The following is a 22,932-nucleotide window of genomic DNA, read 5'->3' on the forward strand; positions in this document are numbered from 1 at the left end:
GCACGCCCGGGCGCGCTCCCGCACGGGGCCTCCAGAGGCGGAGCCAGGGGCGCGCCGCGCGTGCGTGCCTGCTTGATAGGGCAACGCAGGGCTTTGCGCCGGCGCAATAGGGCTAGCCGCTCAATATGCTTCCGCTCCTTCGACTCTAAGTATTCTGGGAAATGTAGTCCTCCGTGTTCTGTGGCCTTCAGAAGGCCCGCGGAAGGAACCAGCCACGTGCGTACGTGCGCGTGCATGTGGCGCCCGGCGCGCTGGGCGTTCATGGCGCGCGCAGGCGCAGATCAGGGTTCTCCTTTCGCCACTTGCGAGTCTCTGTCTTCTGTGGGGGCCTGTGAAGAATAAAGTCTATGGCTGCCCTTCAGGGCCGGGTGCAGAACACAGGCTGCACATTCACGTCAAGAAATGTGTCACTTCCTGGTGTCCCTTTTCTCAGAAGATGATACAGAGGGTCACATAGGCTGATGCACCTGTCCAAGGTCATTAAGTTAAGGCCCTATTGGGATCAAAGTTAGAAGTTAACCTAGTTCACTGGCTATAAAAAAAAAAAAAAAAAAAAAAAAATCATCACTGTCCCCCAGTACCACTAACAAGGACAGACAAACTCTTTCAATTATTTATTGTCTACTGGCTGTCTTCTCACTAGGATAATCTGTCTCCTCTCAAAGCAGGTTCCAGTCTAGCTAGGGCTACAAAATGAGACCTGTAGGGAAAAAGGGCCATTCAAAGAAACACACTTTGGCCCTGCAACCAGAACCAAAGAAATGCACCCTGACCCTGAAACCAGTGCCAAAGAAACACACTTTGTCCCTAGAATCAGAGACAGTTTAAGAAATACATCTTGGCCCTAAAATTATAGCCAAAAGGCTAAAAAGGATCAGTGAAAGAAACCCTTTGTCCCTGAAGCCAGAGCCAAATCTGACCCTGAATCTGAGGGAAAACAAACAAACAAACAAACAAACAAAAAAACCCAACCAATTCCTGAACATGAGATCTAGCCAGTCTGAGCTCAAGGATTGATAGCTGACCAATTCCCACCCTGAAAAACTCTGCCCCTAAGAATCCCTATGTAAATCCTGTGCATTCAGCTTGTGGTTGTCTAGCTGTGCTCTTCCACAGTGGGAGAGACAGCCACTCTTCTGGATTCTTCCCTCCCAATAAATCTCTAGAATGAGGTTTGAGTGAGACCTTCCTTTGCCAGAGAGAAGTAACAAATTTTCACTGGAGCCAGAGCTGAGCAGGGATTAACACTTTCGCCTGAGAAACCTTTCCTTAGCTAAGCCTAATTGTTACACTCCAGGGGACTGGAGCCTGACCCTAACAACTTTGCTGGGGAAGCCCTCCCTCTGCCTGCCAAATCAGAGCTGTTGTTACACTGGGGAAGCCTTTCCCTGGAACAGGGCTGTAAGCTGCTATGTTTATTGTGACCTATGGTATTCCTCAGCTCCTGAGTGCCAAAATCCCTTTCCATCCAAGCCGCATTCAATGCTTACAAGACCCTACCTCAAAAAGGTATATAATAATAGTAGTAATAATAATAATACCCCACCTCAAAAAAGTTTATAATGATGAGAAGAAAAAGAAGCCAGAGTTACAAAGTGAGACCCTGTCTCAAAAATATAATAATAATAATAACACAACAAATAAGTTAACAAAACGAGGTAATGGCTCAGTTTGTAGAGCACCTGTCCAGACTGACCAAGGCCATGGTTCCATCCCCAGCACCACATAAACCAGGCATGGCAATGCAAGCCTGCCTACCATTCTGACACTCTTCTGACACTTGGGAGGTTGGAGAGGAAGAATGGGAATTCAAGGTCGTCCTCAGCTACATAGTGAGACTGAGACCAATATGAACTACATGGGAGTTCTCAACAACAAAAAACAAACAAACAATAAACACCTCACATGGCCCACAGTGCTGCCTATGAAGCCAGATGCTGGTAACACATAAGTACCCAGATGCAAAACACCAAGCATGAGAGAAGAGTGGGCCCAGGTGGCAGTTCTCCCAGGGATTGTATACTCCAGTGTGAGGCTTCTCTTGGATGACAAAATAGAGTAACAATTTTGAGGGTGAGGCCTGACTCTATATGGGGGATGAAAAGGCAGGGAGAGCAGACCCTAGAACTGCAATGCAAGGTGGGGCTGAGGATATGAGTTTGGGGGCGGGGAGTTGGCTGTCATTATTCTCATAATCCATAGATTGGCCTCACACACACACAAGACAGGGTTTCTCTGTGTAACAGCTCTGGTTGTCCTGGAACTCACTCTGTAGCCCAGGTTGGCTTAAACTCAGAGATCTGCCAGTCTCTGCCTTCCAAGTGCTGGGATTAATGGCATGTGCTACCACATATCTGGCTCTTTTCTTTTTTTAAAGACATGGTTTAACTACATATCTCCAGCTAGTTTGGATCTATTTGCCCCTGCCTCTGAGTGCTGAGACTCGTTACCATACCTGCCCCACCCATATATCCCAGATTATCCTGTTATCCCACCCCCATGCCAGCCATCCCTGTTCATGAAGTTGTCCTCAAATACTCACAGGCCAACATTAAAACAGCCAGAGAAACCCTGTCTTGAAACAAACCAACCAACAAACAAATAGAATCTGGGTGTAGGGCGAGCACCTGACATCCTAACACCCAGGAAGCTAAAGCAAGATCAGGAGTTCCAGGCCAGCCAGCAGACCCAATCTCAAAAACAAAACAAAACAACACACATACACCCACAACTCAAAAATGAACATGTATTTCCTTTTTTTCTAGCATACCATGATCCACATGTAGAGATCAGAGGACAACATGCAAGAGATGGAACACAGGTTGTCAAGCCTAAGGGCAAACCTTTAGGTGCTGAAACACCTCTCAGGTCCAAAGGAAAATTTTGTTAACAGCTGATGACCTGATGACGTTGCCACCCTGTGAAGACTGGATGAATGAACAGCACAGGATCGAAGGACACAAGTCACAGAATGTGGTCAGAAGTCCCAGGCCGAAGCCCTTTACAGTAATATGTTGTTTATAGAGTAGACTCTGAATGGGGCTCAGTGGGTAGAATACTTTCTGGTAGTCACAGAGCCCTGGGCTCTATCCCCAGAACCATGGGTCTCACCAGCACCTGAGAGTGGGAGGCAAGAGGAGCTCTCTGAGTTCCAGGCTAGCTTGATCTGAGGGTGACCTGGGATCTGATCTGCACAGTGAGGTCCGTGTCAATAAACAAAACAAAACAATTCATTTCCACAGCAGCTCAAACCATTAAAAATGGAATGAATCAAAAGCTGCTTCCTGTTTGTTTGTTTGAGACAGGGTTTCTCTGTTTAGCTTTGGAGCCTGTCCTGGAGCTCACTCTGTAGACCAGGCTGGCCTTGAACTCATAGAGATCCTCTTGCCTCTGCCTCCCCGGTGATGGGCTTAAAGGCGTGCACCCCCCCCAAAAAAAAAAGCTGCTTTCTAATCAGGCCAAAGCTTTGCTGGTTTTTTTTTGTTTGTTTGTTTTTGTTTTTGTTTGGTGTTCTGAAATAGGGTTTCTCTATGTAGCCCTGGCTGTCCTGCAACTTACTCTGTAGACTAGGCTGGTCTCAAACTCAGAGATTCATCAGTATCTGCCTCTGCCTTCCATTAAAAAGGCACACACCAACCCCACCTGGCTCAAGGCCAATGCTTTTGTTTGGAGCAGAATTTGCCTATGTAATTCTGTTTGGCCTGGAACTCACAGACATCTCCCTGCCTATGTCTCCAGAGTGCTGGCATTACAAAGCTACCTATTTTATGCTTTAATTAGACCACACAAGATCATCAGAAGGACCACTCAAGAGTAATTGGAACATGGAGGCTGGGGCTGGGCTATAATTCAGTGAGGAGAGTACTTTCCTGGCAGGCACAAAGCCCAGGACTCATTCTGAGCAACCTCAGCTGTGAGAGTTCAAGACCATCCTGAGCCACTTGAGAATCTGCTTTAAAAAAAAAAAAAAAAAAAAAAAAAAAGCAGGAGCTGTTGAGATTGCTCAGAGCACTGGCTGTTCTTCCAGAGGGCCAGAGCACCCCTGTGGGGCTTACAACTGCCAGTAACTGAGCTTAGGAGATCGGATGCCCTCTTCAGGCCCCCTGGGCACTGCACAAAGTGGAGACTGTTGGGATTCTAACCTGGAGTTGTGATCTCCACTTTCCCAATTTTTTTTTAGCAGTTTTCCCCCCTCTGTAAAATGAGGGTATGGACAGTTACCATTGCAGCATATTCTGAAGGCTATTAGTTTTACTATTCCAGACATTCTTCCAGCATCACTCAGAAAAATTATCAGGTCGCCGCACCCAACAAGGAGCGCAAGTGATCTAGGGGTAAACTAAAGCTGGTAAAGAAGGGGTAAATGTGGACTAGAGTGGCTGGGAGAGGGCTGATTTCTTGAACCACACCAGGCCAATGCGCATCTAGACTTGAGGCATCAAGCCAAGCATGGTGGTAGTGGTGCATACTTCTAATCCCAGCACTTTGGAGGTAAGAGTCAAGCAGATCTCTGCATTTGAGGCCAGCCTGTCTACAGCGCAAGCTCCAGGACAGCTGGGGTAATATCGTGAGCTTCTATCTCTAAATAAACAAATAAATACAAATGAAAAATAAACTTGGAGGAGCACTTAGGAGGACACTTTGGATCAGCAAACAAGCTCAGCTGCTTCTCCAGGTAAATCTCTGGACAGTAAATAGAGCACCCTTGTGAGCCAGTTAGGCAAATGCAGAAAGTCAGGCCCCGCTCAAAATACCAGGCACCCATGGATCCTCCTCCACTCCTGCAGATGCCCTGGCGGTGCACCTGCCAGCATATCCCATCGTCTATGGCACTGGCCTGCACCCAGTATGTAGGCCCTGACCCTCAGGGCTCCAACTTCATGGCTAGTCAACTAGGCCCCGCCCAGGCCCGTAGGTCCCGCCCCACCACCATGTTCTGTCCTTAGTTAAAGGCTGTCTGCCCCCCAACCCCCGTTTCCTTGCTTCCAACCCTACCCCTTGCCGAAAGAGGCCCGGACTGCTACCTAGCTCCAAGTAGGCTAGGCCCCACGCCACCCGTGGGAGAAGGCTAGGCCCCTAGCAGAAGGCTGAACTTCATCCTATTCCATAAACACCTACCCCATGGCACTGTCCCCATCCGTAGCAAAAGGCTGGACACCACCGCCTCAGCCTGCTGGCCCAGTTCCTTAGCTCTGTCCCTCATACTTAGCAGAAGGGTGACCCACCCCATCGCTCTGGTCCCACCCCTAGCAGAAGGCCAGACTCTGCCCTTCTGTATGGCTCCTGCCTGCATCCCAGCCCACAGGCCCCATCCTAAGCAAAAGATTGGACTACTCCCAAGCCCACCAGTGCAGGACCATCCCAGTTCATAGGTCCGCCCCTAACAGAACTTTACTCTGTTCCAGGCAGCAGCCTCCACCCTTAGCAGAGCCTGCACGCTCCACCTTGTCTTCAGGCTCGGTACTCCTCCCCCCCCCCCCCAGGCCCAGCCCAGCACCCAGCAGGGACTTTCTCCAAGAACAAGGCCCCACCTCCTTCTGGTGGTTCCACCCACCCCAGCCCTAGGCTGGACTCCTTCCCCGTACACAGGCTTCGCCCCAGCCAGTAGGCTTTGCCCCGCAAGCATGCTCCGCCCACTCGGTCCATCTTAGGGCGAGACTCCCTCAAGGCCCTCAGGCCCCGCCCCTGCACTAGGCTCGACTCCTGGATTCACAAGCTCCGCTCTACCCCGCCTCCTACAGCACCGCCGCTTCACCGCCCTGTCCTCCCCGCCTGGTGTGCAGAACCTCACCATGAGCTCTTCCGCCGCCAGCCCGCTTTTCGCTCCCGGCGAGGACTGCGGCCCCGCGTGGCGCGCGGCTCCCGCGGCCTATGATGCGTCTGACACGCACCTGCAGATCCTGGGCAAGCCGGTGATGGAGCGTTGGGAGACCCCCTATATGCATGCGCTGGCGGAGGCCGCCGCCTCCAGAGGTACCCTGCCCGAGGAAACTGAGGTTGCAGCTCAGACGTGCAGGAGTTCCCATGCGTGCTGCGTGCCTCAGTTTCCTTGCCTGAGGCATGGGGCTGCCCTGGGGCCACCTTGGCCGGGAAGGGAGGGTGTTGACAAAATGTGGACGCGCGCAAGAGGCGCCTGTTCTGAACTGGAACTTCCTCTCCAGAGAGAAAAGACTTCTCCCCGGGGCTGGATTGGAAGATGGTTCTTCCGACCACAATACTGAGGGGAAATGAGGAACAGAGTGGAGGGGCGTGAGGCTGGTGCTGGTCCGTAGTCTCCCCGGGCTGTGGCTAAGAATAGCTTGGGAAAACTGAGCAGAGACGCAGCTGTCTTGGTGCTGTGGCTGGGAACTGCTGGGTGAGAGAGGATGATGGGTGTTTGGGGCTCCCCAGCCTCAAACAGGGCCGCTGGATAGTGGCAGATGGGCACCTAGTGTCAGGTGATAAATGAATTGGGAGTGGGCTGCGGGTATCGGGCCTTAGAGTCCTTGCTAACCCCACAGAGTAGGGCCATTGCACAAATAGCGTGGGCAGGGCCTCAGAGTCCAGGGATCCCTGGGGCCAGGCCCAAGATCTATGGCCTGTACATAGCCTTCTAGGCCAGCCTGGCAGCTGTCCAGGGCCCACACTATTCTGTTACTTTGTTCTGTCCACCCACATGTTCCTGCTGGCCCAGTTGTCCTTGAAGCATGTGACTGGCAGCCAGGCCCCATCTCTACATCCCCCTCCCCCAGCCAAAGCAGCTGCCATGTGTTTTGTACTCCTAGGGGGTCGTGTCCTGGAAGTGGGCTTTGGGATGGCCATTGCAGCCTCCAGGGTACAGCAGGCCCCCATAGAAGAACACTGGATCATTGAATGCAATGATGGTGTCTTCCAGCGCCTACAAGACTGGGCCCTGAGACAGCCACACAAGGTACTACTTGGGTGGCAGCCTGGGAGTAATCCCCAGAGCTAGGAGATCCTGGGGCCAATGTGACCCACCCAATCTTCTCTCTTGTCCCTTTTCTCCCTAAGGTTGTTCCCTTGAAAGGCCTGTGGGAAGAGGTGGCACCTACACTGCCTGATGGCCATTTTGATGGTGAGGGTCCTCTGTGATCCCAGCAAAGGGGCCAAGCTTCAGGTTCTATGCTGGCCTCTGGGGACCTTCTTGGCAGCCTGTGCCTGCCATTGCACTACCGTACCCTCTTTAGGTTGGTGGGGGTTGTCATCAAGAATGAGGACCTGCGTTTGATTCCCAGGTGTAAGGAGGGAATAGACTCTTACAAGTTGTCCTCTGATTGCCACATGTATGTGCCCCCCCCATCCCCTACCCCAACAAGTGCACCTCCAATGTGCACCGGGGACAGAGCCCTTGGGAATAGACTACATGAATACAGAGAGATCAGCAGGATTGCTAAGGGCAGCTGCAGGCCGGGTCAGATGAGGTGGGGCAAGACTGTGTCTGCCCTCACTGGCAGGCATGTGTTCTCTCTGCAGGGATCCTATATGACACATACCCACTGTCTGAGGAGACCTGGCACACTCACCAGTTCAACTTCATTAAGGTGGGACTGCAGGGCCAGGGGTGGTGGATGGGCGGGACAGTGACATCTATAGACTGGCACCTCTCTTCCCATGTTCCGTCTGCCCACTCTGTCCACTGGCCTCTCTTTTGCAGAAGCACGCTTTCCGCTTGCTGAAGCCTGGGGGCATCCTCACCTACTGCAACCTCACATCCTGGGGGGAACTCCTCAAGTCCAAGTTCACAGACATCACTACCATGTTTGAGGTGCGACTACCTGGTGTGAGTGGCAGTGACCTGTGCATGGGGCTCCACTGCTCACTGGCCTTGGGTCAGAGATCTTGAGTGGCTCCACGGGTATTTTCCATTTTGGAATCAGGAACACCTTTACTAGTTTGAGCCTTCCGTGGCTCCCCAGTGTCTCGGTACAGCCCTGCTCGCCACTCTGTAATCCTGCAGGCATGCTTATCTTAGAGGTTGATGGTCTTTAACTGACTGCCAGGTGTGCCAGGGTCAGCAGGACCATGAGTCTCTTCTCTTGCTTGAGGCTGGCAGTGGGCCTGTGCAAAGATGCTCGCCTGGGACTAGCCTCCCAGGTTACCTCACACCCAGACTCCTATCCCATGTGGTCTGCGGTGACTTGTGCTCCCTCCCTACAGGAGACACAGGTGCCTGCACTGCAAGAGGCAGGTTTCCGGAGAGAAAACATCCGCACCAAGGTAATGGCACTGGTGCCGCCTGTGGACTGCCGTTACTACGCCTTCCCTCAGATGATCACACCCCTGGTCACCAAGCACTGAGCAAATGGCCCAGGGCTGGAGTGAGCCTATGTCCCCTTCAGTGCCTTGATGGCTGGAGTGCAGGCTCCAGCCTCTCAGCTATCCCTGCAGTGTGACACTGCCTGGCCCCATTGTCTTCTCAGAGCTCAGGGGTGAAATAAATGCTAACAAGAACACTGGTGGCTTGGCAGTGAGCTGGAGTGGGCACATATGGTTCAGAACCTGCCTCTGCCTCAGCAGAAGCAGCTAGTCCATCACTGGTCCCCCCTGCCCTGACCAAACATGACCAATAAACCATGCAACCCTCACAGTGTCACCCTACTCCAGATCTCTGGTATCAAATGTACTGATTGGGTCCACATTGTAGCCCACCCCTGCCTGGCCCTTGGAGTGCCTGCCTCAGCCTGTGCCCTATACCCAGCTCCTAGAGACCACTCTGCTGGTCTCTTCCCCAGCACGAAGGCCAGGTTCAGTATTTAGGGCAGGGAGAGGGCAGGCTGTTCCCTCTGCCTGGAGAGGCCCTACCTTAACAGATTCTTGTCTTAAAAACTTGGAGAAGGGCATGGTGTGGCTCATGCCTTTAATCCCAGCCCTTGGGAGGCAGAGGCAGGTGGATCTCTATGGGTTCCAGGCCAGCCTTAGAGCAGCACTCTAAGGCAGCCAAGGCTACACAGAGAAACCCTGTCTCAAAACAAACAAACAAAACATTCTCCTTGGGCTAGGCTGGCAACTGCCCCTCCCATGTCTTGGGTCACCATAGTGCACCACCCCAGTCCATCAGCTGGAAATGATAGATCCCAGACCCATTCCTGTCACACAGTGGGCCCAGGCTGAGAGCTACAGAGTGGAAATCTGCATGACAGACTGAGTCATGAAAAGGGACTCTAGTCTAGGCTCATGTTTACACAACAGGGTGTCAACCTGGGTCTCCTCCTCCCAGGGGCATACAGCTCCTACAGGGCAGCTGGCCAAGGAAGTGTCTTCTGTATTTAAGGGGAGACCTGTTGTCCTCACTGGATCAGAGCTGCACAGCTGGCAGAGGTCACAGTCTGAGCACAAAAGCCAAGGAGACTAAGGGGCCACCAGCCTTCCACTCCCCTCAGCCAGGCCCTCAGGGCCAGGAGTCTGTTCACACAGTAATGTAGGACATGCCCCTCGTGATGCCTGCCTGCTGAGCCACAGTCCACACAGAGCACACACTGAGTTAGGATGGGTTTATTCACATTGGGATTCTGGGGCTATAGTGCTCGGCCTGGTAGCTCTACCTGCGGTACCAGATCTTCAACTTCTGTTCACGCTTGATCTTCCGCTGCAGTTGCAAAATGCCATAGAGTAGTGCCTCGGCCGTGGGTGGGCAGCCTGAGGGACACACACAGCTGAGACCCCACCAGCCCACATGGCGGGCTCTCAGGGTACACTGGGGTTGGCACTGAAGGGACAAGCATCCTTGCTGTGCTGGGCCTCCAGACACCCACTGCATTCCTGAGCTGCATGTGGCTCCACAAAGAAAAGGAGCCAGGTTGTGACTCTAATGACAGCTGTGACTCTGGAACAGTCCCTCACACAAACTGGGCCATTTGGGTCAGGGAGATGGGAAGGAAGCTTGTGCCAAAGGCAGGGAGGCAGCTTGAGATTCCAGGACTCAGAATGCCAAGAGGCCTCAGGAATGCAGCCGGAGCAACCCCCCACACCTCACCACCTGCCCAGTTTAGCTGGCCCCTGCTGGCCAGCAGTCTGCTGACATTCCAGCTGGAGGCAGTGGCAAGTGACCACACAGGTAAGACAGACTAGAAAGACTTGCAGCTCAGCTAAGTCAAGGCCCCCTCCAGGCAGCAGAGGGAAGCCAGCATGCCCAGCACTCCTGGGGAGGTCAGAGCAAAGGACAATGCATGTCACATCTGTTTCTCTGCCCTCTCTCGGGACATAAAGGGACCCTACCAAGCTGTCTCTGCAGCTTATAGACAATGTCTGGTGTGGTGGGGCAGGGTGGCTGGCCTCACCTGGCACATAGATGTCCACTGGCACAATGCGGTCACAGCCTCGTACTACTGAGTAGGAGTAGTGATAGTAGCCACCGCCGTTGGCACAGCTGGGGAGAGGGGTGAGGCAGTTCAGACACACATCCACCCACTCCACCCCACATCCCTCACCCTGGCCCTGGGACAGGAGAAAATGCAAGGGCTAGAACCTACATTACAGATAAGAACTGGGTGGGATAAAAGGGGCTTCCAGAACCTTCCGTGGAAGATGTGGGATGCAAGTGGCCTGACAAGCACATGGAAAAGTACCCTCAACCAATGCATTTCTGCTGATGGATCTGAGGTGGGACTGTGGGATCTAAGATGGCCTCACAAAAGTCTGGGATTCACTATACTGCAGATACCCTTGAGGGTAACAGGTGTGTGCCACCATACCAGGCTTACTTGGCACTGGGGATGGAACCTGTGTTCCTACATGTTGGGTGAACCTCTAACCCAACCCTGGCCCTCTTTTACTTTTTATCTTTTGAAGTAGGATCTCACTATGTAGTTCAAGCTGGCCTTGAACTCACAGAGTACTGACTGCCTCTGTGCTGGCTACCATACCCTGTTACTTTCCTTTGTAGAATTAGATTCTATGGAGCTACTGTGGAAGAAAACAGATTCCAAGGGGGATCCTCCCCAGCCTCCACTACAACAAAGAAAACTTAGCAGCAGGGCTGGTAGAGTGCTTGCCTGGTGGATACAAGGTCCTGGGCTCCATGCCCATTCGTATTACACACTGGGCAAGTCACAGTTGCTGAAGGAACTAAAGAGTGGCAGAGGGGAAGACAGAGAGGGAAGGGGCTCTGGAGCTGCCTGGAGCACTTCAAGTCTACAGAGACAAGCTAGGAGGAATGTCACAGCTGGGGACACTGGGGTGGGTCCTACTCCCCCAGGCAGCCTAATACACACTCACCTCCCCATGGACACCACATATCGAGGTTCAGGCATCTGGTCATACACCTACAAGACACTCAGGTCAGGTGATGCAGGTGGCTGGGTAGTGGGAGGAACCAAGGAGATCAGATATACCTTGCGGAGTGCAGGTGCCATCTTGTTGGTAAGCGTGCCAGCTACAATCATCACATCGGCTTGACGTGGGCTGGCACGGAACACCACACCAAAGCGGTCCATGTCGTAGCGTGGAGCAGCCATGTGCATCATCTCCACAGCACAGCACGCCAGGCCGAAGGTCATAGGCCACAAAGAGCTCTGTGAGGGAAGGGACAGGCAGTTGTGTGTCCAGGCACTGTTCCTCCACAAGTGAGCATGCTGCATCTGAAGGCAGCTCAACATATCTTCCAACTTGTGGGTACAGTGACACTGAATGCTTGGCAGCCACATGAGGCTACCTGCTGCTCTGGCTACCAGCAATATCACCTCTTGGCATCCCTAGACTGGCCCAACTGTCCCTTAGGAATCACCTAGGACTGGCTGGCTGTCCTCAGTGTCCTCAGTACACTAGTGCTTAAGCTCCTCATGGATCCAGCTTGCCTTGCACTTGCACCTGAGACCCAGCAGTGGCCCTGGGGCCTGGCAGATGTGAGTGTGCAGTTGGTGTCTGGGCTGAAAGCTGTAGTGAGATAGTCCATCTGTGGCACTGACCACGCCCATTGGGGGTGGAGCCATGGGCGGAGTGACCTGTGGAAGGAGGTCTGAGGGGAGCCAAGAAAGGCTCTCTTTCTGGCGTGACTCAGACAGGAGAGGATCGGGTTGAATTTCCTGGTGTTCATCTGTCTAGGTTGTAAGTTATTTCTCCCTGAATAAACATCTATTCGGCCTATTTGTTTATCCTGATCCTTATTTACCACGATATCTGGTGTCAGAAGCGGATTTACCTGGGTTTCACGCAGGAGGCAGAAGCCGCCCCCTTTCCCTAACCTTGGAATTTTGGGATAATAGTCATCGTCTTTGGGTTGGTTTTAGTTATTTGGGATTGGGTGATGCTTACACTCAGGTTTATCTTTTAGACAGGAATAGGGAATGGTTGGGAAAGGTATGGTTTAGATGGGATATAGGTAGATTAGCCTATTTTCTTGAGAATTTGAGTAAGAATGAAATAGTATTTTACAGCTTACATTGTAGTGTATTCTTATGTGGTAAGCTATGTAAAATTAAGTTTATATTTTGTTATATTGTGTTAAATCTTTCCACTTACAATGTTTTATGCACATTATTTTTTACCATATTCTATGTATGTATACTTTTCTTGTATTCAAGACATTTTGTATATTGATACAATTTGGGATATTTATCTTGCTGCCCTTTATAGTTCTACCTCTTGTCTTGACACTTATACTCTACCTCTCTTTTAGGGATTTACATGTATGTATATGTAAATAGTTATATTGTTTAAGTATTTGTTCCTGCTTTACTCAGGGAAGTTTTAATCAGTCTTTTTAGCTAAGTTCCCGAGTATTACAGATTATCTTCACTCACATTTCCTGTACCTATGAGATTAGTCAGATATAGGTGCTTAATCTTCAATCACTTCATAGACATGCAGAACATGGTATTTAAATGTTTTAATATTAGTACTCCATTGACATAAGACACTGTTGCTCCTGACAGCACCGTGCACTTTCCCGAAAATATGTTGGACACTGTTGTTGCTCCTGATGGAGTTCAATCTCGCCTCAGCTAATGGCCTGTTGGGCAAAGAACTGCCCCCACCTTGACCACTGATTTGGACATGCAGTCCTATGTGCTTACAGGAGACAAATATAGAAGACTGCTTGACCTTGCCAAGTCAGGGTAAGACAGCCATTCTACCTCCCTGCTGTTGTTGTGGTCTGTCAAGTTCTCTTGGCCTTAGCCAAATCTGGGTGTACCAACGTGGCTGTGAGACCTAGGGTGACTGTTCAGGTGGCTTGCTGTTTCTGTCCTTGCTGCACCTTTTGGAAGTTGTCCATCCGCATTTCCTGTCTACTCTAGTATTGTTAATTTCCTTCTCAGGTTTGGATGAGGTTGAAGATTAAACTATCACAACTATTATTCTCTCTTCCTAGTTAGATATATTAGGTACTAGACTTACGTTTTCCAGCTTAGGACAACTCTATTGTAAACTCCATTATGCCCTCACCCTAGGACTAGATATGTAGATCATTTTGTTCTCAATTTTCCTTTTCTTAGAGCACACTTGTTATTCGCTGTTTTGTATATAGTTTTGTATTAAGCCTAAATCTTTTCTTTAGACTAAAAGGGGAATTGTAGTGAGATAGTCCGTCTGTGGCACTGACCACGCCCATTGGGGGTGGAGCCATGGGCGGAGTGACCTGTGGAAGGAGGTCGGAGGGGGCCAGGAAAGGCGCTCTCTTTCTGGCATGACTCGGACAGGAGAGGATCGGGTTGAATTTCCTGGTGTTCATCTGTCTAGGTTGTAAGTTATTTCTCCCTGAATAAACATCTATTCGGCCTATTTGTTTATCCTGATCCTTATTTATCGTGATAGAAAGTGTCCCCCTTCAACAGACTGCTGGCTACTCCCGCCTGCTGTGTTATCCTTGGGCCCCTCCAGTGGACACCTTGTCCTGGCAGCTTCGAGATCTAGCAGGGTACCACCAGAGCCCTAAGCACAGCACAGGAGAACAAGGCAGGCCCAGGGACAAGCCAGTCATTGGGTAATTGTCAGACACAGGCTGTCACATCCAGGCACGGGAACCAAGCACAGCTGCCCACAGCAAGTGTGAGCTAGACACCAGAATGCACACGCGAGAGGAACACATGGTGTAGGGACTACTGGAGATAGATATGGAGAGAGAGGCCATACATGAGCTTCGCTGAAGACCTATGGCTTTCTAGACTTTAAGAGGCATTTTTTTTTCCCGAGACTGGGTTTCTCTGTATTGTTTTGGAACTTGTCCTGGAACTAGCTCTGTATACCAGACTGGCCTCGAACTCACAGAGATCCACCTGCCTCTGCCTCCCAAGTGCTGGGATTAAAGGCATGCGCCACCAAAAACACCTGGCTTAAAAGCATTTTTTTTCCAGGTAATTTTTAAAAAAGATTTATTTGCTTATTTATTATATATACAGAGTTCTGCCTGCGTGTATCCCTGCAGGTGAGAAGTGCACACCAGATCTCATTACAGATGGATGAGAGCCACCATGTGGGTGCTGGGAACTGAACAAAGGGCCTCTGGAAGAGCAGCCAGTTCCCTTAACCTCTGAGCCATCTTTCCAGCCCTTAAAAGACATTTTTTAAGCCAGGAATAGTGGCTGCTTCTATCCTGGGACTCAGGAGGCAGAGGCAGAGGAAGATAAATCTCTGTTTGAGGCCAGACTGGTCTACACAGTAAGTTCTAGGATAGCCAGGGCTACGTAAAGACCCTGTCTCAAGGAAAGCAACAAATAAATAAATAAAAAGACATTTTTATCAGCTTACTCATTGAGCTGTCTCAATGAGTAAAGGCACTGCCACCAAGCCTAACAACCTGAGTTTGATCCCTGGGACTCACATGGTAAAAAGAGGGGACCAACTCCTGCAAGTTGTCCTCTGGCCTCCACACACACATTATGGTACATAAACATGTATATGCACATAAAAATAGATAAATAAATGTAATGAAAAAGAATTTAAGATTGATATTAAAAAAGATACACATAGCTGAGCCATGGTGGCGAATTCCCTTAATCCAAGAACTCAAGAGGCAGAGGCAGGAGGATCTCTGTGAGTTCAAGGCCAGCCTGGTCTACAGAGCAAGCTCCAGGACATCCAGGGCTACAAAGGGAAACCCTGTCTTAAAAAAAAAAAAAAAGAAAAAGAGAGAGACAGACACACACACACAGGAGAACTGCTAAAGGGCCTAGTCATTCTGAGCGGTGGCTGGAGGGGCCTTGGGAAGGAGCCCTGAGGATACTGCAGGTCTGACAGGAGGGAGGCTTACCCGGCGCGCCCAGTTGATGAGGTCATCCAGCTTGGCAACCACATACTCGGCCCGGTTTCTGGGTAGATGGGAAGGCTTGGGGACCACAGCTCCAGCTCCAGCCTTGGGCACAACAGACTGTGTGCTAAGAACAGAGTATGTGGGCATCAGGAAGAGTTAGCCAAGTGACCCCAGTGCCCTGCCTGGGAACCCAGCCAGACCAGCTTCCCAGTGAGGAGGGTCACACTGGGTCCCTGGACCTGGTCAATGGAGAAAGGAATGGTGGCAACACTTGGGAAGCAAGAACAGAGGCCAGAGCCACAGGGTGGGGTGGGGTGCAGGCCCTAGAACATAGCACTAGTGCCTCTTCCCAAAGCCTGGATTACCTACCTGCTTGGGCCCTCGGTGGCCACACTCTGATGGACTCTGCATACCTGGGCCACCGTGTCTATGCTGGAGCTGCAAACAGGGACAAAAGTGAGAGGCCACACAGTCAGCTGTGGCTCCCTGCCCGCCCAGGGTGCCCTGGTCATCTGCGGGTTGCCCTGCTCTTTCCCAGACATAAGCAGAGTCTTTTACTTCTGAGAACACCAGCTGCTCAACAGGTTGTGAAACGTCTGAGCCAGAACAGTCCTGAGGTGCTGTGCTTGCAGCCCAAGGGAACAGCTGGTAACTCCCCTGGGCTGGTGACCTTCACTGCCCTGCGCAAGGCATTCAGCCTATGGAGGTCCAGGTGGAGGGCTCACAGAACACCTTGTTGGGACAGGCAATGTGTGGGCTATGAGGGCTGTCAGCCTGTGGACAGAGCTGTCCTGCCTTTGTTATCATCCTCTCAGACAGTTCCCATATACCACGTGAGGACGACAAGCCTCACTGAATCTTCTGGGCAACCTTCACCCAGCAATCCCTTCCCTGGATACTGCTGAGGGACCCTCCTGGCTCTAAGACCTTTGATTTGTGACAGACAGGACACACACTCACCGGAGGCCCAGGATCCGCACACAGAGCAGGCCAGGAGCTAGAGAGAAAAGCACAGTAGTTGAGTGTCCAGTGTGGGCCCTGGCTCTTCCCCGGAGGGCTCCAGCATAGCCTCCCTCTGACCCTTGCTTCAGACTCCACACCAAGGTCTCCTTCCCTGTAAGTCATCTCACTTCACCTCTCATGCCTTGCTGCACCCATGCCAGGACCCCAGTCAGCTGATCCTGAATAACCTATCCTATATCTGCACACAGCAGAATGCAACCCAGGGGCAGGATGGAGTGGTGCCCTAAAAAGTCACGTGTAGGCACCCTCACCCCAGCACCTCAGAATGGGACTGTTTGCATGAGCCTCTCGCAATGAGGTCACTAAGCTGTACCCCAAGGTAGCAGGGCAGATGTGAACCAGGTGTGACAATGTGCAAATGACGCCTGAGACACGGGGATTTCATGTCCTAGAACAGCTGTGCTTACACACTGGAAAACCCAAACACCATCAGATACAAATAAACAAAAAACAACCAAGAGTAGGGAGGGATAGGTAGAGATTAATACAAGAATAACCTCATGAGGGTACAGGGGAGATCTTATGAAACCCCAGCCCTGTGACAGCCTGATCTTAGACTCCAGCTTCCAGGAATATAGGGTAAATTTCTGTCATCTGGGGCTGGATGTGGAGGTGCACACCTTTAATCCCAGCACTGAGGAAGCACAAGATGGAACTCTGTGAGTTTGGAGCCAGCCTGGTGCACATAGCAAGTTCCAGTAAGCCAGGACTAAGAAGTGAGACCCTGTCTTTGAGGGAAAAAGAGGGAGGAGGCCTCACCTGAGACAGTCCTGTGTGACAGAAAGGTGGGACCGAGAGAGACCCTCCCACCATGATTTGGGAAACACCCTGCCTCCAAGACCCAGGCTGGGATTGACAGCTGTTTACAGCACTTTCCATGCTATCTATTCCTCTTGCCTCAGCCCTCCTCACTCTGACTTCAACCTTGCTCAGGGATACTGCTTCCCCTGGTCACAACTGTGGCCTACTGCTTAGACCAAAGGGTCTAGACTCTCTGTCTGAGGGCCACAATACCATCAGGTTTTGGCCTGGTGGTGGTAGCACATGCCTTTAATCCCAGCGCTTGTGAGGCAGAGGCAGGTGGATTTCAGTGACTTCAAGAACATCTTGGTCTACAGAGAGAGTTCCAGGACAGCCAGGACTGTTACACAGAGAAACCCTGTCTCCAAAAAAAAAAAAAAAAAAAATCAAAGGAAGGAAGAAAGAACGAAAGAAAATAAAGCTTTGAATATCCTCACAGCAAAGTAAATGACTTACTAAGTGGTTAGAGTGCCAGCATCAGGCTTTGGTTTTAATTGCCACAGGGTCTCTCTATGTTACCCAGGCTAGCTCTAAACTCTGACCTCAGGAGAGCCTTCTGAGCAGCAAGGACTGCATGCAGGCACCACTAAGCCTGGCTTGGATCAGACTTTTGTGCTGCTGTGCTGGGAACCAAACATGCAGCCTTGAGCATTCTCAGTGAGTGCTTCAATACTGGGCTATATCCCCAGGCCTCCACCTCACAAGCTAGACCAGGCTCACCTACAACTCACAGGGATCCCAAGTGTCCTTTTGAAGCAGAGTCTCAGTGTCTAGCCCAGACTGGGTTAATTAGCTTTCTGCCTCAGCCTTCCCAGTATTGGAATCAGAGCTGTACCTCACAATATTCTACCAAAAATATCCTTTTTGCTGCCCCTCGGGTGTTAATGAAAATTTGCTTCTCCTTCAAATCCGACTGTGGGTAGCAAAACAAAGCACAGCAATTGGTAATAGTATTTATTCACTGTTCACTGGCAAATGCACAGTGGTCCTGAGAGAATTCAGGAAGCAACAGTCAACACCACAAACCCATGCTCTCCATCCTTCACAGTGTCCACATCACAACTGGGCCTCCCAGCATGAGACTTAGGCAGGGGCACCATGAGTCTGATAAAACCTAGGCCGCACAGGAAGACCTCATCTTAAAGAAAAAACAAAACCACCAGGCACAGGTGATGCACTCAGGAGGCAAAGGCAAGAGGAGCTCTGTAAATTCAAGGCCAGCTTAGTCTGTAGCGTGAGAACCAGGACTGTTTTACAGAGAAATCCTGCCTCCCAAAAACAAAAGGCAGAAAAGAAAAAGAAAGGAGGAGGAGGAAAAAACAAAAACAAACAAACACAAAACCAAGCAGAAACACACCCAATTCTATCATCCTAGCACTTGTGGGGTAGTGGAGGCGGGAAGATCAAGAGTTCAAGGTCAGCCTCCCATACATGAGATCCTGTCTCAAAAACTAACAAAAAGAGGCACTGGGGTTGGAGTTCCGTTGGTGGAGTCCTTGCTTAGCATGCACTAAACTTTTAAGTTCCCTCCTTAGTGCTGCATAAATGGACATGATGGTGCACGCCTGTCATCCCGGCCCTCAAGAGGTAAAGGCTTCAAGTTCATCCTCAGTGTACATAGTGAGTTTGAGGCCAACCTCAATAAAACCTGGATGGTGTTAAACCCGACTTCCTGAGATCTCCCGTTCCTAGTGTGAAAAGTGCCACCATCTAGGAGATGAGACCGTCTGATGAGGTTCTTATCAACGGTCGCTCAGTATGCCAGATTGCATTCGCGTTTAATCCCTGTATATAAAGAGGAAAATACCAAGGCTTCAACGGGGAAACCCAGACACTTGCAATGCTAGAGGCCCTGGCTGTCCAGGGCTGTGTTGGAGTGTCCTGGGTCCCCTCCCTGTCCCGCTCTCTGTTTCAGGGACATCAGCCGGGCTCCTGACGTTGGTAGACATACAGGCTTCTGTGTCCCGGACTACAATCTGCTGCCATAACAGGAGGCGGTTCATCACTCACAGAAAGGCATGAACTAGATCCAAACGCACTTCGGCCCAATCTCAGACCCCGACATTATTTGAGTCTGAGATCTAATGTATATGTCCCTGAGGTTCCAGCGTCTCTCATTCCGGCGCTTGAGCCCTAAGGTACCCGCAGCCGCAGCTCACAGCCCAAGATTACCCCCTATCCCGAGTTCACAGTCCACTCACCCGCCAGCACCGCCATCTTGGTCTCGGCCTTCAGACAACCTCTGTGATCCGTCCTCCAAAGCGCTCCGTTTCTGGTCCTTCGTCCAAATAGGCACCAGCGGAAACCGGAGGAGGGAAGCGGAATCGTTCCGAAGCGCTTACTGCCTGTGGTCGCGCCCGTGCAGTGTGCGCTCCCAGCCTCCAGTGATGAAAAAGGAACAGCAACAAAAAAAAGCCTCGATTTTTTTTCAATCTTTGATTTGAAATAAAAAAGAGAAACAAGCGTCCCTGGGTGGGCTCGAACCACCAACCTTTCGGTTAACAGCCGAACGCGCTAACCGATTGCGCCACAGAGACGGTATTGCATTGTTTGTTCCGATATTGTCCTACGAGGCTCTAAGCACGGGCTGTGAAGTGCGCTTGCGCACACTAGCTCCAGACGGGGCGGAGTCCGGGCGGGAGCAACGATTTGACGTGTGGCCGAAATAGCTCAGTTGGGAGAGCGTTAGACTGAAGATCTAAAGGTCCCTGGTTCGATCCCGGGTTTCGGCAAGTGCTTTTTGCCTCATTGAATGAATGTATCTTCTTGTTAGCTTCGTTTTGACCCACAACGCTAAATTCTTCCAGTCCGATGTCTAATTTTTTAATTATTTTTAGATGTTAGCGATCAATATAATATTCTTTAAATTGGTAGGGCTAAAGCCATTACTGACTCTGAAATCTAAAATATCAGGGTGAGGTTATACACCTGTCATTCCAACACGCCAGAGAATCAGGAAGATAGGTTCGAGGTCAAGGCCTTCCTCTCAAAAAGCCAATAATGATAATGGTAATGATAATAATATTAACATTTTTTTTTAATGGCTCAGCAAGCGGTTAAAAGCGCTGGCTCCTTTTTTGAAAGGACTGGTGAGTCAATTCCCAGCATCCACATGGTAGCTAGTAACAATTTAGAACTCCAGTTCTCTGATACCTTTTCTGACCCCTTCAGGCATGCTAGCAGCCAAAACATCCACACACATAAAATAATAATGATAAGGCCGGGCGGTAGTGGGACACGCTTTTAATCTCAGCACTCAGGAGACAGAGACAGGCAGATCTCTGTGATTCTAAAGCCATGCTGTCTCTACAGAGCTAATTCCAGGGCTACACAGAGAAACACTGTCTCAAAAAATCCAAAAGTAAATAATACATATATAATTCAAATAATATTTAATAAATATATAATTTAAAAAATAATAAAGTAAAATGAATCAGATCTAGGAAAAAAGTTCAGTGAGCAGAGCACCTTCACTATCATGCAGAAGGTCCTGGCTTCCATCCCTGGCACTCCATAAACTGGGCAGAGTGTGGCACATCTGTGGTTCAGCAGTGGGGAGATTGCTACACAGCAATTTCAAGGTTAGCCTGGTCTACATGAGACCTTGTCTCAAAAAGTAATAAATAGGGGCTGGCACAGTGGTTTAGTGGATAAAAGCACTTTGATTTGCAGCCAAGCCGGACTACTTGAGCTAGATCTCTGGATTCCACAAGGTGGCAGGAGAGAACTGATTCCTGAAAGTTGTCCTTCATCTGAGTACCACTGGCTTGTGCCTTGTGTTAACATACACACACTACACATAACCAAACATAAATAAATCTTAACACAAAACTGAAATTAACAGGAGAGTGTGCCATGTGCACACAATTCTATCCAGTTCACAAACAGCAAAACCAAAATTCCACACTGGGCTCAAACTCTAGAGATGGCAGGCAGAAAGAAGAGTGTGTGTGTGTGTGTGTGTGTGTGTGTGTGTGTGTGTGTGTGTGTGTGTTCAAGGCTAGGTATGGCCAGGAGAGCGAGCTATGGCCTAAAGAAATCTTTAGGTGTTCTTGTCCACCTGCTTTTGAGTCTGAGCTTCACTTTTTAGCCCAGACTGGCATTCATGGCAATCCTCCAGCCTCAACCCTTATCATTCCTCAACCCTACTACCATGCCCACCAATGATTTTTAGATTTACAGAAAATTTACAAATATAGTTCAGAAGTGGCCACAGCCAGATAAGTCATATTACATTTTAAATATTGCATTGAGCATCGGAGCTCAAGGCATCATGTATACTAGTCAGGTGCTCTGTCTGAGTCACACCCAAACCCCTCACCTTCTATGTGAAAGCTGCTTGTGTCCTGATAAGGCATGACTCAGCTGGAGGTTGTCTCTACTAGGGTCCCCTCACTTTCTCCCTGGTGTCCTTGCAATTATGGCTCCACAAAGGGGATGGAAACAGCATCCACAGCCCTGTATGACTATAATCTGAGGGAGACTTTTGCAGTGCTGGGGTTAGATGGGGTCATGGGGCACCCAACATGGCATTAGTGGATGGCTTCTAAGAGGAAGACCCAAGCTGTATATGGTGGCACCCAACTGGGATCCTGACATTTGAAAGGCTGAGGGAAGCAGATCTCTGTGAGTTTGAGACCAGCTTGGTGTACATAGCAAGTTCCAGACAGCCAGGGCTGCCTCAAAAGAAAGGGAGAGTGACTAGGGCAGGATTCCTGGGAATTCAAGACCACCTTGTGCAACCTAGTGTTTGAGCAAATGTGGAATTGCAGTGAGATTCCCACTGAATGGAGGGAGGGGAAGCCAGATAGTGCAGTGGATAGAGATACTTGCCACCAAGCGTAAGTCCCAACCCTAGATCCCACATCCAGGAATAACTGACTTCTTTGAGGTGTCCTCTGTCTCCACACACACTCTCTCTCAAGCATAAGTTCCCACACATGTACCCACTCCTCCCACACCCACTCATCTCCCCCCCCACAGTGAATGCAGAATGGGATGTGACTTGGTGGCAAGGCATGCACAGGACATTGGTTCATCCTCATCAATGCAAGTCTCCAGTCTTATGATGTATGTGTTACATGCCTGGCCTCTCATCAGCTGCCCCCTCTTGATCAAAGTGCTCCTGTCACCAGGCTCTGGGTATTTTCCTGTAGCAATGGTTGGTAAAGGCTTGGTCAGTGACACCTGGCAGATAGCCAGGGGTCAGGGGTCAGGGTGGTGCTCAGGAACCCAAAGTTTCAAAGCTATCACCAAAACAGATCAGGAGGGAATGAAGAATGAACAGCAAGGGGGTGGTGGTAGTACTCTGCTGGAGCCAAGGGAGATTTGAGTCTTCATCATGTAGGGTTTGGGTGTCAGGGGTGGGGAGTGTGGGGGTGGGGGGTATGTGTTGGTTCCTGAGGTATGGGAGGTGGAAAAACACCAGTAGATGGCACCAGAGAGCCTAGGGATGGGATTGGAGGATACCAACCTGCAGGAGAGGCCTCAGGACCACCCCACCACAGAGGGGACAGAATCAGGGTTTCCTGACAATAGGCTGGCCAGGGATGCTGCCCATCACTCTATCGGGCCACAGAGGGGACAGAATCAGGGTTTCCTGACAATAGGCTGGCCAGGGATGCTGCCCATCACTCTATCGGGCCACAGAGGGGACAGAATCAGGGTTTCCTGACAATAGGCTGGCCAGGGATGCTGCCCATCACTCTATCGGGCCACAGAGGGGACAGAATCAGGGTTTCCTGACAATAGGCTGGCCAGGGATGCTGCCCATCACTCTGTCGGGCCTACGGTGCCCTGAAAATGGCCTATCTGGCGTCAGAAGGTAGAAGGCCCTGAGCACAGGGCACTTGGGTGTCATGGAGGATGTGGGGGCACTGACAAGGCAGGGGTGAGTGAGTCATATCTGGTCTTTCTGTCCTTCC

At 50.5% G+C, this 22,932-nt stretch overlaps 2 protein-coding genes and 2 non-coding genes across 4 annotated transcripts; 2 read left to right on the forward strand and 2 right to left on the reverse strand.

The window, feature by feature from the left end:
• Positions 1-5,709: 5,709 nt before the first annotated feature.
• Positions 5,710-8,460, forward strand: Gamt (guanidinoacetate N-methyltransferase). The gene is made up of 6 exons (XM_051177400.1): positions 5,710-5,973; positions 6,765-6,910; positions 7,012-7,075; positions 7,474-7,541; positions 7,655-7,765; positions 8,158-8,460. The coding sequence occupies exons 1-6, from the start codon at positions 5,793-5,795 to the stop codon at positions 8,296-8,298; spliced, it is 711 nt and encodes a 236-aa protein (XP_051033357.1). The 5' UTR covers positions 5,710-5,792; the 3' UTR covers positions 8,299-8,460.
• Positions 8,461-9,477: 1,017 nt separating this feature from the next.
• On the reverse strand, positions 9,478-19,363 carry Ndufs7 (NADH:ubiquinone oxidoreductase core subunit S7). Its single transcript, XM_051177401.1, has 8 exons — positions 19,210-19,363; positions 16,145-16,181; positions 15,554-15,622; positions 15,185-15,308; positions 11,331-11,510; positions 11,215-11,261; positions 10,278-10,366; positions 9,478-9,636 (listed from the first exon to the last, which is right to left on the reverse strand). The coding sequence occupies exons 1-8, from the start codon at positions 19,223-19,225 to the stop codon at positions 9,539-9,541; spliced, it is 660 nt and encodes a 219-aa protein (XP_051033358.1). The 5' UTR covers positions 19,226-19,363; the 3' UTR covers positions 9,478-9,538.
• A 108-nt stretch (positions 19,364-19,471) lies between these two features.
• On the reverse strand, positions 19,472-19,545 carry Trnan-guu (transfer RNA asparagine (anticodon GUU)). The gene has a single exon. It is a non-coding gene; the product is annotated as a tRNA-Asn (tRNA).
• A 122-nt stretch (positions 19,546-19,667) lies between these two features.
• On the forward strand, positions 19,668-19,740 carry Trnaf-gaa (transfer RNA phenylalanine (anticodon GAA)). Its single transcript has one exon. It is a non-coding gene; the product is annotated as a tRNA-Phe (tRNA).
• Positions 19,741-22,932: the final 3,192 nt, after the last annotated feature.

The sequence above is a fragment of the Phodopus roborovskii genome, unplaced genomic scaffold (assembly GCF_943737965.1).
Source record: "Phodopus roborovskii unplaced genomic scaffold, PHOROB, whole genome shotgun sequence".
In the NCBI taxonomy this organism is placed as follows: domain Eukaryota; kingdom Metazoa; phylum Chordata; class Mammalia; order Rodentia; family Cricetidae; genus Phodopus; species Phodopus roborovskii.